The sequence below is a fragment of the Diachasma alloeum genome, unplaced genomic scaffold, assembly GCF_001412515.2.
Source record: "Diachasma alloeum isolate Michigan unplaced genomic scaffold, Dall2.0 Dall_scaffold_00197, whole genome shotgun sequence".
In the NCBI taxonomy this organism is placed as follows: domain Eukaryota; kingdom Metazoa; phylum Arthropoda; class Insecta; order Hymenoptera; family Braconidae; genus Diachasma; species Diachasma alloeum.
Genome location: NW_021680362.1, coordinates 8441 through 21044, shown reverse-complemented (window position 1 = coordinate 21044; position 12604 = coordinate 8441). Strand labels below are relative to the sequence as shown.

Genomic DNA, 12604 nt, shown 5'->3' with positions numbered 1-12604 from the left:
ATTGTTGTGAAAGTGTATGAAAACATTCATATTCATTTTGTAGTGACGTGTAAGAACCATTTAAAGAATTTTGTGATTAAATTGAAATCGTCACCAAACCAGTGTTGTTTCCAAACCAGTAACACCAAATCAGTGTTGTGGTGTTATTATTCAATTAATTCATAAAAAGGGGCTAAAGCATAGTAATCATAATAGAACTTAAATTTAGTCCTTTATTCTTTCGAGTGAAGGTAATTCGAATAACTTGAAACGTTCGTGTTAATAAATAAATAAATAGCACGCACATCCGCTATGCGTCAATGATCATCCGTCCAAGTAATAGCCACACTCTTCTCCTGAGCATTCTCTTAAAGGGTTACATCATGTTTCCCAGTCGACCAAATTGATCAGCACATCCAAATCATTTGTCCATCACTTATCACTTTTCGGTAGGCACACCCAGAAAAATGATTAATTTGAATCAAATAAAGAAGTTTATTTAAATAATACCAAATAATTTTTTTTTATGGTAAATAAATGTTTTTTTACTATTAGTAAATTCTTTATTTGCATCAAATACATTTTTTCATTGAACTAAATAAATACTTATTTGACACTAATATTTGTTATCGTTTTGAGATGGTAATAAAGTCGAAAAATTTCACTGTACAGGCAATAGTAATTTCCGCATCCATAGATGTGTTTTCTTTATCGAACCAATAGTAAAATAACCCCCGCAAAAGATATTACTTACTGTACTACAATTTCGTTACACGATTACCTATCGTGTTGTAAAACCTGCCACAATGTTCGAATACTTTTTATTCAACTTTTCTCTCCGTGTGTATGAAAATGATTAGGAATGCATGATGTCTCAATAGAAACAAGTTTCCTAAAAATTACCACTCCTATCCCGCGAAAAAATTACAAAAAATCCTTTGATGATCAGAATTTTCGGTTCTCTGTTATACAAATGAGTTTTATTCTTCACTGCAAAAATATCCTGTTCATAAATGAAACATGAATAACTAGAAGGACAACTAGGCTCGGATAAAGCTCTCATGAGTCTCTATCCCTAAAGAATTCCATGTTTTACAACAAAGCTCTCGTGCTATACCTCCATAAACCCACTCATGCCCAAAATGATGTAGGTACAAATCATTTCTCGACTTATCTCATTAAAACCACAAGAGCAACCTCATATAACATTCCCACATGAAGTATCTCGTGAAATCCAAGAATTCACCAATTTTCTTCATCTCAACCGTAAAAATAATCCGACCGAATTCTTTTCATCTTCATTCATCACTGAGTGGATGGAACTTTTTGCCCCGGGAGAGACAAAAAGTACTTTATCGGTTCATCGACGTAGAGATGCACTGACAGCCTCTGCAGTTCAGGAAAAAAGTTCAGGCAGACGTCATACCAACGAGTTCGCCAGCACTTCTGTCCCACCAGCTACAGTTTCTCCATTTTTTCCGACAAAAACTTTTTTCTTTCCCCCTCTCTCCCTCCGTGAGTCTTTTCCGTATATAGGTTACACTGTTTCACCACCAGCGAACGAAACTCCCACGAGGAGCCAGGACTTCTGCTCCTCTTTGTCACTGTTATTGCCTCACTGTCGCTTCAGTTTGAATGAAAGTATTCGGCAAGCTACTGGGGACGTTCACCAGTAACTACAGATATACCACTTCAGGAGCGTTTTTTCATGTGACTAGAAGAATTTATTTCCGCGTGATGGAAAAGATCAATCGCGAGAGAAGAAAGTGAAAAGTGATTCGCAAGATTCCCAGTGGGTTGATGATTCTCTTTGTAACAGTCGTTTGACGGCATTGAGACTGTCGCAATTTCAATTCAGCGCGAATGAAAAGTTCGGAATCAAATGAGAGTGGAAATGACATGGGAAAAAACGGGTGACGAATAAAAATATAGATAAAGTAGATATTCAAGTTTTAGGTTCCGTGTCGTTTAAAGGAAAGAAACTTTTATAGAACTGGATTTTACATCAATAGTTACCAGTTTTATCAGTTATCGTGGTAGATTGAGATAGAAAATGAAGGTAATTTATTTCTTTTGAGAGAATTCTTTTTCAGGGTAGAAGTTGCCAACGAGCGCTACATGTCTCCCAGACGTCATAAACCACTTTTCTGCACTCGTATCGAAACATATTATTTTGAAACATGCGCTTGGCAAGACCTTTTTCGTTTACAGATTTATGTGCATAAAGTGGCACTTTTCGTAACTTTTATGATAATAGACGACAAGTGGCTTTTCCGAGGGGTAGCTCACTTAGGAAATCACTGGACCACTCGATTGGAAATCAACGAAGAAATCACTAGAAGTCACTGGTAATTAGTGATGCCGTGAGACATTTCACGAGACATCCCAAGACAAGACTTTGGAGAGATGATCTCGGTCTCAGTGATCATGAAAATCTTTGCTCTCATCTCAGTCTCGAAATAGATAGTATGGACTCCTCTCGTGATGACTCCGTGTCAATTTATCTCATCTCGTTTTCCACGGTTTCGTCATATAAAAAACGCGAAAACTGAGACGAGATAAACCGAGACAAAAACCGAGATTTAACATTAAAAAACACGAAAAACTTGAGACCGAAATGAGATAAATTGCCTCGGAGTCATCACGAGAGGAGCCGATACTATCTATTTCGAGACTGAGATGAGAGCAAAGATTTTCATATTCATTGAGACCGAGATCATCTCCCCAAAGTATTGTCTCGTAAAGTGTCTCGCGGCATCACTACTGGAAATGAAGTGATTTCCATTTCTGGTAGTGATTTCTAAGGACTTCTGGAATTCATCGGAAATCAGTTTGATTATGAAAAAATCAGGTGATTTCAGAACTAATTAGAAACCTTCGATGAAAGTGAAACTCAAATTTTTTATTCGAGCTCATTCATAAGATTCTGTCTGACTCTCAAGACCTTGTCGTGGCCCTCGGCTTCGCCTTAGGCCTCCAACATCACACTCGTGATAAACCCGTCATTCTTGTATCGAAATATACCATTTTAGTGCCTGGAACTACGTGAATGATGCAAAAAAAAATATGAGAAAAATTCAAACGCCAGCACAAAGAATTTTGTAACGCGATACAGTAATTTTTGACGTTGAGTAAAATCAAGTTACTCAATTTATGATGCTCCACGGTAATTTTTCTCGAATTGTTTTCTCCTTATCAATTTTCTTTTAGTGGATGTTTATTTAACTGTAGAATCATCCCAGCGCACGTTGAGTTTTGAACCCTTGAAACCTGGCAATTATTCATTGCCCTTCATCTCACTCCAATTGCGATATCTCCAGAAAGGGGGTGAGGGGGCATAGCTACCGGAATCCAAGAGAAATTAAATCCAAACACAAGACTATCTATAGCTGTTCACCGAAAAAAAAAGCTAAAAATAAAATGGAACTTGTCTGAGAAAATATCTCCCATTCCTTACGTTTATTATTCAACTCTCGTGCAGCATCAGGACATGAACCAGCCGCTTCTCATAGATTTATATTTTATCCTGGATTACGTACGATGCCTTTTCCGCAGTGAGACGAGAGAGCGAACCCGATCGCATACGCCTTGGAATTCCACCGACTGCGACATCCAATTTTCACGTCCGATGATTCCAGCAGAGTCGATACTTCCTCCTGCACTACATATCTCTCCCTCAACCGCCCAAGGACACATTCACCCATGAGATTTACTCTCATTTTGCTCTTGAAAAATAAAACGACAAAACCAAATAAAAATAAATAGCCGAGGGAGCAAAAAATTCAGTTTAAACATTTCTGCTTTACACTCGGTAATAAATTCCCATTAACCAGCACCAGGGGTTAATAAATATAATCCAGTCTACACTGGTGCAGTCTAATTAAGATTCTACCCGAGTATTCCTCGGACGCGGGGCGCTTTCAAAGATAATTCCGGGGGCTTCATGAGAACGAGGACTTGCTTAATGCTGGTATTTCTCGAAAATATTGACCATACGTTAATAGGCAATGTCAGGCTCTCCCTCTCTCTTATCCTCTCAATAGTTTCGTGGGACTAAGTTAGCGACTGGGATTATAAAAGAGCTTAATTCACTTAATTTCGTGGTATAGTAATCGTACTGTGTTGGCCTTTGAAAAATTTTTATCACACGAAGAAAAACAAGTGGGAAATTGCTCTTTTATTGCATATTGTATAGTTATTTGTGCTAATATATCAGCAATATGTTTCCGAATGCTTATTTCGCACATCATTTCCTTCTATCATGTGTAATTCATTGTTTATTTCATTTTATCAGATTGAATAAGATTTCTTTTCAACTCATTTTGCCAGATTTTCAACTTACAATTAATTGAATGTTCTCATCATCGTTATTCTTACTATCGCTTTCTTCTATACAACAGATTGAATTTGAGATATCATATTTGAAGAAAATAAATTTTCAATAATCCTCATGAAAATCAAATCAACCGATATAGCTATAATATCTAAAGTAATCGTCGCTTAACTTCGACTTAATGGCATTAAAACAAACATTAAAAGGTATGATTGATTGGATTTGAAGCATGATATTCAAAGATACCCCCGAAACTCTGATTTTCAAAAAATAGAAAATTTTTGCAAATTTTCAAATAAATCAAAATAACGATTATTGCTATCGCCTTTATCTTCAAACTCGGTCAAAAGGATATCCAAATAAATTGTTTAAGCCATCATTGAATCAATTCAGAACATTTTTTTTAGTTATCATAGGACAACCAATTTTCGAAAAAATTCGAAAATGAAAAAACTAGTCGATGAATTAAATTTTAATTAATGGCGATTGATAGGGCTCAACAATACCGACATTTGAAAAAGAAAATCAATTCCATGGGGACCATTGAACATCGAATTAGTAATCATAAATGAAGTTTATACATAATATTTGGGCAAGAAAAGTTTTGCTCTTCAGATGTAACTAAAAATTTTGATAAACGAATGAATTAAAAATGCATCTCCTCCCGCATTTTTCATAATTAAGGAGCGAAAGTTTCAGATCATATTAAAAAAATGCGATTCTCCACTTTTGAGTGACAGGAGACAAATATTAACTCCAAAATCAGCTCAGAATATTACCCACAAAAATCGCGCGGAAAATAGTCTTTTTTAATTTTTTTTGTTGAAAAACGAAAAATTTTTTTTTCCGGAGTGAACCTCCCCTTAACATTTTGCCACTTAAGAAATTTTCGTCAAGCAACTTCACAACTCCGATGCATAGCGAAAAAATAAAAACTTCCAGATAATTGAGCGTTTGAGTGTTGGCTTAACTAGAAAAAAAAGTCTTTCGCTATTAATTCTCTCGTCTCCCTCAACTCAAAAGACAGCCGATCGTTATCGCCATTGTCCCGAGCGATAATAATCGTCGATGGAACCTAGAGTGACGAAAAAATTTTGCATCATTATCCATAATCGACGTGTGATTCCTTTTTTCCATTCTCTTTATTATTTTACCCCCAGTTTTTCAGTCTTATTGTCTCACTCGGTGTCTATATCCCTAGTTGTCGATGTTCGTAGGAGGCTGGGGGGTGGAGAAATCACACGGATGGAAAAACCGGGTCGTCGAATTTCCAATTTCACCTCGAAAAGCATCGAGGTACCGTACCTTATCCGTTATTCTCGCCCTTTTTCCTTCTCTTCCTCATCTCTTTTTCTTCCACTTCATCCTTTGTCGTTCACGTGGGAGATGGCGATCGATGGTTCCTCAACTTTTCCATGTTATTTTGCTCCCCAATAGTTGTCAATGTACTGAGGCCCGGGGGGGGGGAAGACTTTCGCTAGAGCATTTAAAAGAATACAAATGTGTTGGAAAAAAAGGATGACAGGAGATCAACGAGCGTGGTTGTAAACGAGCGGAAGTCGAGGTGAAAATGCTATTTCGTTTGTCATGTCAAAGAAAAAGAGACTGTTGGAGAGGTGGAAACGTTCGAGATAATGGAAATGTCGAAATTGTCACGTTCTTAGTGTTTTAAAAGCCCTTGGATCTATTTTACGAAAGAGAATACTTTTTTCCTGTGGAAAATTTTGAAAAGTAAAGATGAAAGAACATATTCGGAAATTAGGTTCATGGCAATTTTCTGTGATGTCTGAAGAGTTTTATTTAGTGGAGTGTAAATCAGCGCAAATTCATCAGTTTTAAAAAATGAGGTAGAGAATATGATCTCGAATGCGTAATGAGCAATATTCTTGGAATCTTTTTAGCGTTACACACAACGAAATTGACGATTTGAATTAAATAAATTTTATTTAGATCAAATAAATCGTTTATTTGATTCGAAGAGAAGATTTGTTTGATTTAAATAAAGTTTATTTCATTCAAATAAGCCATTTTTATTGTTGTAGTAATTAGCAATTGACATATATTACTAGCATTCATAATTGAGAGGGCTTCTTATCGTCTCTTATAACTCATACACTGTTAGATTTTTTTTGAAAATTGAGCGATAGTTGCACCTAAATTCGAAGTGTTGTGAATTTGACATAAATTTAAGATCAAATCGTTCATAGAATCTCTCATTCAGGTTAGAAATTCAGGATAAAATTGGGTTTTCCAGGTTAGATTGTCACTGATATTTCAATGACATCTAGAATTTTCAAATTCATTGTGGAAATTAAACACCACATCCAACTGAACTTTCACTGCATTGAAAATTCAGAGAAATTGTTGCTTGAATTTTCAAATTATTTAATCATTTTCATCATCATGTGGACCTCAAAACCGTAATTTCATTCCAGAATTCAACTGATTTTTCAATAACAAAATACATGAAAAAATCGTGTGAATGAGTGATTGTTAAAAATTTCACGATTTTTTACTTGAAATTTCAGGAATAATTTCCTAACAGTGTAGGGTTTTTGACACAAAGTTCGTAGTTTGCACCCTGCACGGAAAGAAATGTTCGGTAAAAATTACGGAACGCTTCAAAAAAATTCTGTGACAGTTTCGTAAAATTTCTTACAACCACATTTCGCTCCGGAATTACGGAAAAGATACGTAATTTTTATTGAATATTTCTTTCCGTGTGATGAGCGAAAGGAAAGTGAGTCTTCTCGCCTTAGGGTGAGAACAGAAATCCGAGGGACGAAATAAGCCACTCCTCTCGTCATTTGGGGAGAAAATTGAACTTCCCGTGCAGATATGCCGAAAAATAACATGTGCACCTCGGGCCGGGAAAACATCACTTGCTGATCTTGGCACACAATATACTATTGTTTATTAATCATTGTTTCATTGTTCATTTAATTTCACATTCTTTAAACCAAAAATTAAATTAATATATTTCGTCATTAGGCTGAAAAAAAATTTTCTGCCGAATATGAGTTTTCAACAATTTTCTGCAATCAAGAACTAGAAAAGTTTTTTTCGGCCCAATTTGGTAATGTACTATTTTATTATGGGATTGTATAGATGTATTTTTTACTGAAGGAATCGTAAAATATTCTCCACGAGCGAACTTTTCCATTGAATATTACATTTCGCTTCACGATTACCTTTCGTACAACAAAATTTGCCACGATTTTCTCGATAATTTTCATCCAACTTTTCTCCCCATGTATGGTTTCAGTCAGTAATATCTCATTCAATAAAAAAACCTCAACTGGATGAAAAAAAATCGTTTAATGCACTTAACTCTCCCCCTGACTTCATTAAATTTAGCACGTCCGTCACAATGAATTACCCCCAACGGAGTCCAGCAATAATTCACCAATTTTCCCGCACAAAGTTTATGCGGCAGCACAAAGTATACCGAGCCGCGTGTAGTCGAGAGACGCCCGACAGTACCTAAAGCCTGCGGTGTATCCGCGTGTCAGTTCCCTCAGGCTGTAATACCATACAGTAAGCCCCGAGAGAGATAGAGTGAGTGAGAGAGAGTCTGTTTACTTGTTTATTAATATTTTAGCGGCAAAATGCGATGCTTTTTCAACTGTTTGGAACGACAATTGCCTGGACGCTGTGTCATGGAGATCTCTGTGTTGGTTGAGCCTGTTTATGTTTGTGGATATAATTATGGAGACATGGAACATTGACATCTTTTTTGAGAAAATAAATATGTTAATGAATATTATATTTGCGTAGAATATAAATGCTAGAGCATCACATAGATTTTATTTTTGTGTTTAAAATGTTTCAAACAATTTTTTTCATTAATCAAAATCGGAGAAAAAATACAGAATTGAACGTATTTTTTATGAAATTATAATGAGAGACGAAAAATTGATTGAAATATTTGGAGTGAAATAATTAGACGTAACTCCGTGTTGGTGAATAGCTGGCATTAAACATCGTGCTCGCAACGAAGAGGCACATCTTCAGCAGACGCATCGAGCTGTAAAAAATCGTTGCGACGATTCGATCGTTGATGCTTAGCGCAATCAAACTGTCTGTCAAGTCGAATGATTGGTCATTGATTTTTTGATGTACCACAGGTGGACCTCAGACACATGGATGAGCAGCCGGGGAACAACGTGGTAGATGTGGGCGTTGATCTGTCCGAGTTCTACATGTCGGTCGAGTGGGATATACTGGAAGTGCCTGCTGTAAGGTTAGTGGATCGTTTCAATTTCAGTCAATTTTAGGAGTCGTAATATCCCGAGACCTTGAAACTTATTGGATATTACCTGAAAGCTTCGTACACCCAGAAAAATGTTTTTTTTTAATCAAATAAAAATCTTTATTTGAAATAGTTTTAGTTATTTCAAGAATATTTTTGTTGCAAATGAATAAACTTGGTTACTTGTTTCAAGAATTTTAAAAAAATTACATTAAACAAACAATTTATTCATTTCAAATAAGTAGTTTTCTTATTTTAAGAAAATCACACTTCACAAACGTGAAATCTGAACAATTTGAGTTTTCTAGAATCATTCCGATTCAATTTTTGATTACACCCTTCACTCCAGCATATACAATTTACTTCTTTCACCATCGTCTCATCATCTTACGTGAAGTATGTACACCCCCTAATAATTATTGCATGTTTTTCATTCAATACTTTTCGAGTTTATTTCCATCGAAAAGCGATAATAAATTATTGGTATAAATCAATATTTAATTAGTTCTAAGAGAAAATTTTCTTAACATAAGAAAACTGTTTATTTGGTATGAATAAAAAATTTATTTGGATCAAATAAAGATTTATTGATAGTAAAAAAACATTTATTAGATTCAAATAAATCACTTTTCAAATGAAACTTAAGTTTTTATTTTTTTTTTTTTTTTATTCATATTTCTTTCCTACTACCATTACGGTTTTATAGGCTCCTCATTTGTCTGCCTTGCCTCTCCCACTCCTCTCCTGATTTTTTCTGCGTTACCATGGGCCGTCTTACTCTTAACTGTACCCCATTCGGGCTAGGACTGCAAGGGAAACCATGGAAAACCCCAGTTGTACAGCCGGCCGATAATGCAGGGATTCCACTGTGTCCATTGGTCACACTGACTCAATGGGCACAGTGGTTCTCTACATTCGTGCCTAGCGACTGTAGTCCCACGCGGTTAGGTGTGCCTAAGCGGACACCCATCCAAGTACTGGGCAGAATGAAACTTTCTACGGTAAAAATCGCGAGTGCGCAACACAATGAATATTTCTTCAATTCTGATTGTTTCAGAGGATCATTTCTTCAATAGGATAACTTGCAAGATTTAGGGTCTAAATAAATCATTTTCAACGATAAAAGGTGGAAATATTGCTCATCAATTAATGATTAATTATCAAAAATTGAAGATTTCAAATGCTTCGGAATCGCTTATGACGTTACGCAGATGTTCGAGCCGGGTCTAATTATATGGAGAGAACATAAAATAAAGTTCTCATGTAGTAATTGTGCTGAAATTGACAGTTTCTAAGGATTTTCAATACTTGGTGATTTTTTAATGACAGAATTCCTTGAAATTTTAGACAAAATCACTTCACTTCAATTGTCACTTCAGGAAAATTTCCTGAAAATATACCGGTAATATCAGCCAAATTATTTACCAGTGTAGTTGTTCCAAATTTACCCTCAAAATAACGTTTCCAGTTGTATCACTCATTAAATAATGAATAATGAATTTCCAGTACCTAATTTTTAAAAAAAGTTTCAATCTCGTCTAATCATCTCGCTCTTATCGACATCCCACTCCAAATAGCTGAGAATTCGTGCGCAAGAAATCCTTCACCACAAGGAATTCCTTCGGTCAGTCCTCCCAAAACCCTCCCCTTCTAGAATTTCTCCTCAATCTCCCTGGAATTTAATCTCGTTACATCTTTGAACTAGAATCGACACAAGCATCCCCAAGATTCTATCCCCGAGCCTCTGTGGTCGTCTGAAATTTTAATAAAGCGCTTGCTCTCCTTTCTCCTTTCTCGAGCTCGAATATTGAAGAAAACCAGTAAAAAGGAAAAAAATGCTCATGACGATGCAAAAACCGGGGCAATATTTATCCAACTCACAACGTGAGGGCGCCCCAGAATACCATCCTTTCCGCTTTATCATTATTACAGAACACAAAAGAACCTTAAATATTATTTTTCCGTTTTGTTGTAGAAATGAAAAATTTTACACCTGCTGCGATGAGCCATACCTGGATATCACTTTCAATATAACACTGAGAAGGAAGACACTGTTCTACACCGTCAACATTATAATTCCATGCATGGGAATATCTTTTCTCACTGTACTGACATTTTATCTGCCCAGCGATAGTGGAGAAAAGGTGAGTGGATCTACTTCTCAACAACTTTAATTCAATTTCCCTTTGACTGCGACGACTACGGCAGGGGGAGGGGCGGGGAGGCAACTATTGCCAACGTTATACAGCATTATCCGCTGTAAAGGGCGGGCCTTCGATGCTCATCACGAGGAAATTTTGATGTTATATCTTCAGACGGATTAACCAGATGAAATTTAATTAAACTTGCGAGGGCTTTGCTGGAAAAGTTTATAGTGATGGAAGTTTATTCCACTTTTTTCAGATGAGAGATTGTTTTATTTGTATTTTATTACGGAAATCTTTTGGCGGAGAGATTTTACTCATTATTACTGATATTTATTGCTTTTGCTGCAATGGGGTAAGGAAAAATGAGAACTTGAATATGGGTGGATTTTACACTGTTAAAAATTTTCGTGTGAATTTTCCACGCCAAATTCCGGAAATTTCTATCGTATTTACGTTCTACTGAAATTTCAGGAAATATTGTCATTGAAAAATTGAAAAGTCAATCAAGTTGTGAAATTTCCATCTCACACTGAGAGAAAAATCTGAAGTTCGATTTACAATAAGAAAATAGTTGAGGCAGTTTTGGTGAACGATACGATTTTTTTTTCTATGTGCCATATAACATTATAGTAAGTTCACAAGCGTAATTTTTGCAAATCAAAATGCAGTTCAACTAACCAAAGTTTAAAAGTAACTACGACAAATCTATAGTGAGTAGAACTATAAAATAGTTGCATTCCATCGTAGTAATTACTTCTCCGGCCATAGTTACCGCAACCCATGAAAAATTGTTGAGGACTTTTTGACGATAATTCGATGGTGATGGAATATAGTCAGAAGAATTATATTTTTCCCTCAGTGCACCCCCACTGAAAACTCATGAATTTCCGTGCTTCCACTTAAAACTTGAAATTTCATAACCATTTTTTCTTTAGATCCGATTGAATGTCACTCTCATAAGATTTACTATAATTTTTTCCAGGAAATTGAAAAAAAATTCCAACAGTGTAGAAAGAATGTTAGAATTTTTGTTTTGATTATTTTTTCCATCCAAATTTCAGCCAATAGAATTGCACCAATACACGGTATTCAACTGATAATTTTTGGAAATCGGATTTTAGGCAATCCGAGAGTAGTTTTCGATGCTGTAAAATACATTTAGATTTGTATTTCAGTGATTATTATACCTGCAAATCAAAGGGTCAGTTGTCAACATCTTCGACTGATAGAGGCTAGCTTCCGCTGACTTTCGGTCCACCAAGCAGATAATAGTTACGGAAAGACAGCCCCTGCATTCGCTCGTTACGACAAAATACATCTATACGGTTAAAAATTTTTGTATGAATTTTCCGTGCCAAATCCTGGAAACTTTTATTTTATGTTCAATTTCCACTGAAATTTCAAATGATGTGAAAATCAATAAAATACTTGATTTTTCAGTTAAATTATTCCGTGAAAATTCAGAAAAATCAGAAAAATTTAGGAAAAAATTGAAAATTCATGTCATTTTTTTTCTGAATATTCATGTTCCATCAAAAATTCAATGATGTTGTGAAATTTACATCTCACTCCCACTGAAACCTCATGAATTTTTTTCAATTCTACCTAAAACTTGAAATTTCATCACCATTTTACCCCTAAATCAGATTCAATGTCACTCTCATGAGAATTACTATCATATTTTCCATAAAATTTCGAAAAAATTCGAACACTGTAATCCAGGTGGAAACAGAGTTAGGGTATGACAGAAATATTATGCGCCGTTACTCTCACCATCATCTCTCTTTATGCATCCGGTATCTTCATCGGTCCACATTTCATCAATACCTGACTATGAAGATGAGAAAAGTATCGTCGTCTTCTACTAAAATCTCTTTTGACACCCCCCACACA

The 12604-nt window shown here is 35.6% G+C and overlaps 1 protein-coding gene across 1 annotated transcript in view; it reads left to right on the top strand.

Annotated features, from left to right (window-relative positions):
* Positions 1–10708, top strand: part of LOC107048743 (acetylcholine receptor subunit alpha-like) — a gene marked incomplete at its 3' end in the record, with an annotated part of 139590 nt that extends 128882 nt beyond the window's left edge. The window contains exons 5-6 of the mRNA XM_015272099.1: positions 8440–8555; positions 10540–10708. Coding sequence (XP_015127585.1) covers positions 8440–8555; positions 10540–10708 — 285 coding nt within the window. The remainder of the gene's footprint in view (positions 1–8439; positions 8556–10539) is intronic.
* Between the last annotated feature and the right edge of the window lie 1896 nt (positions 10709–12604).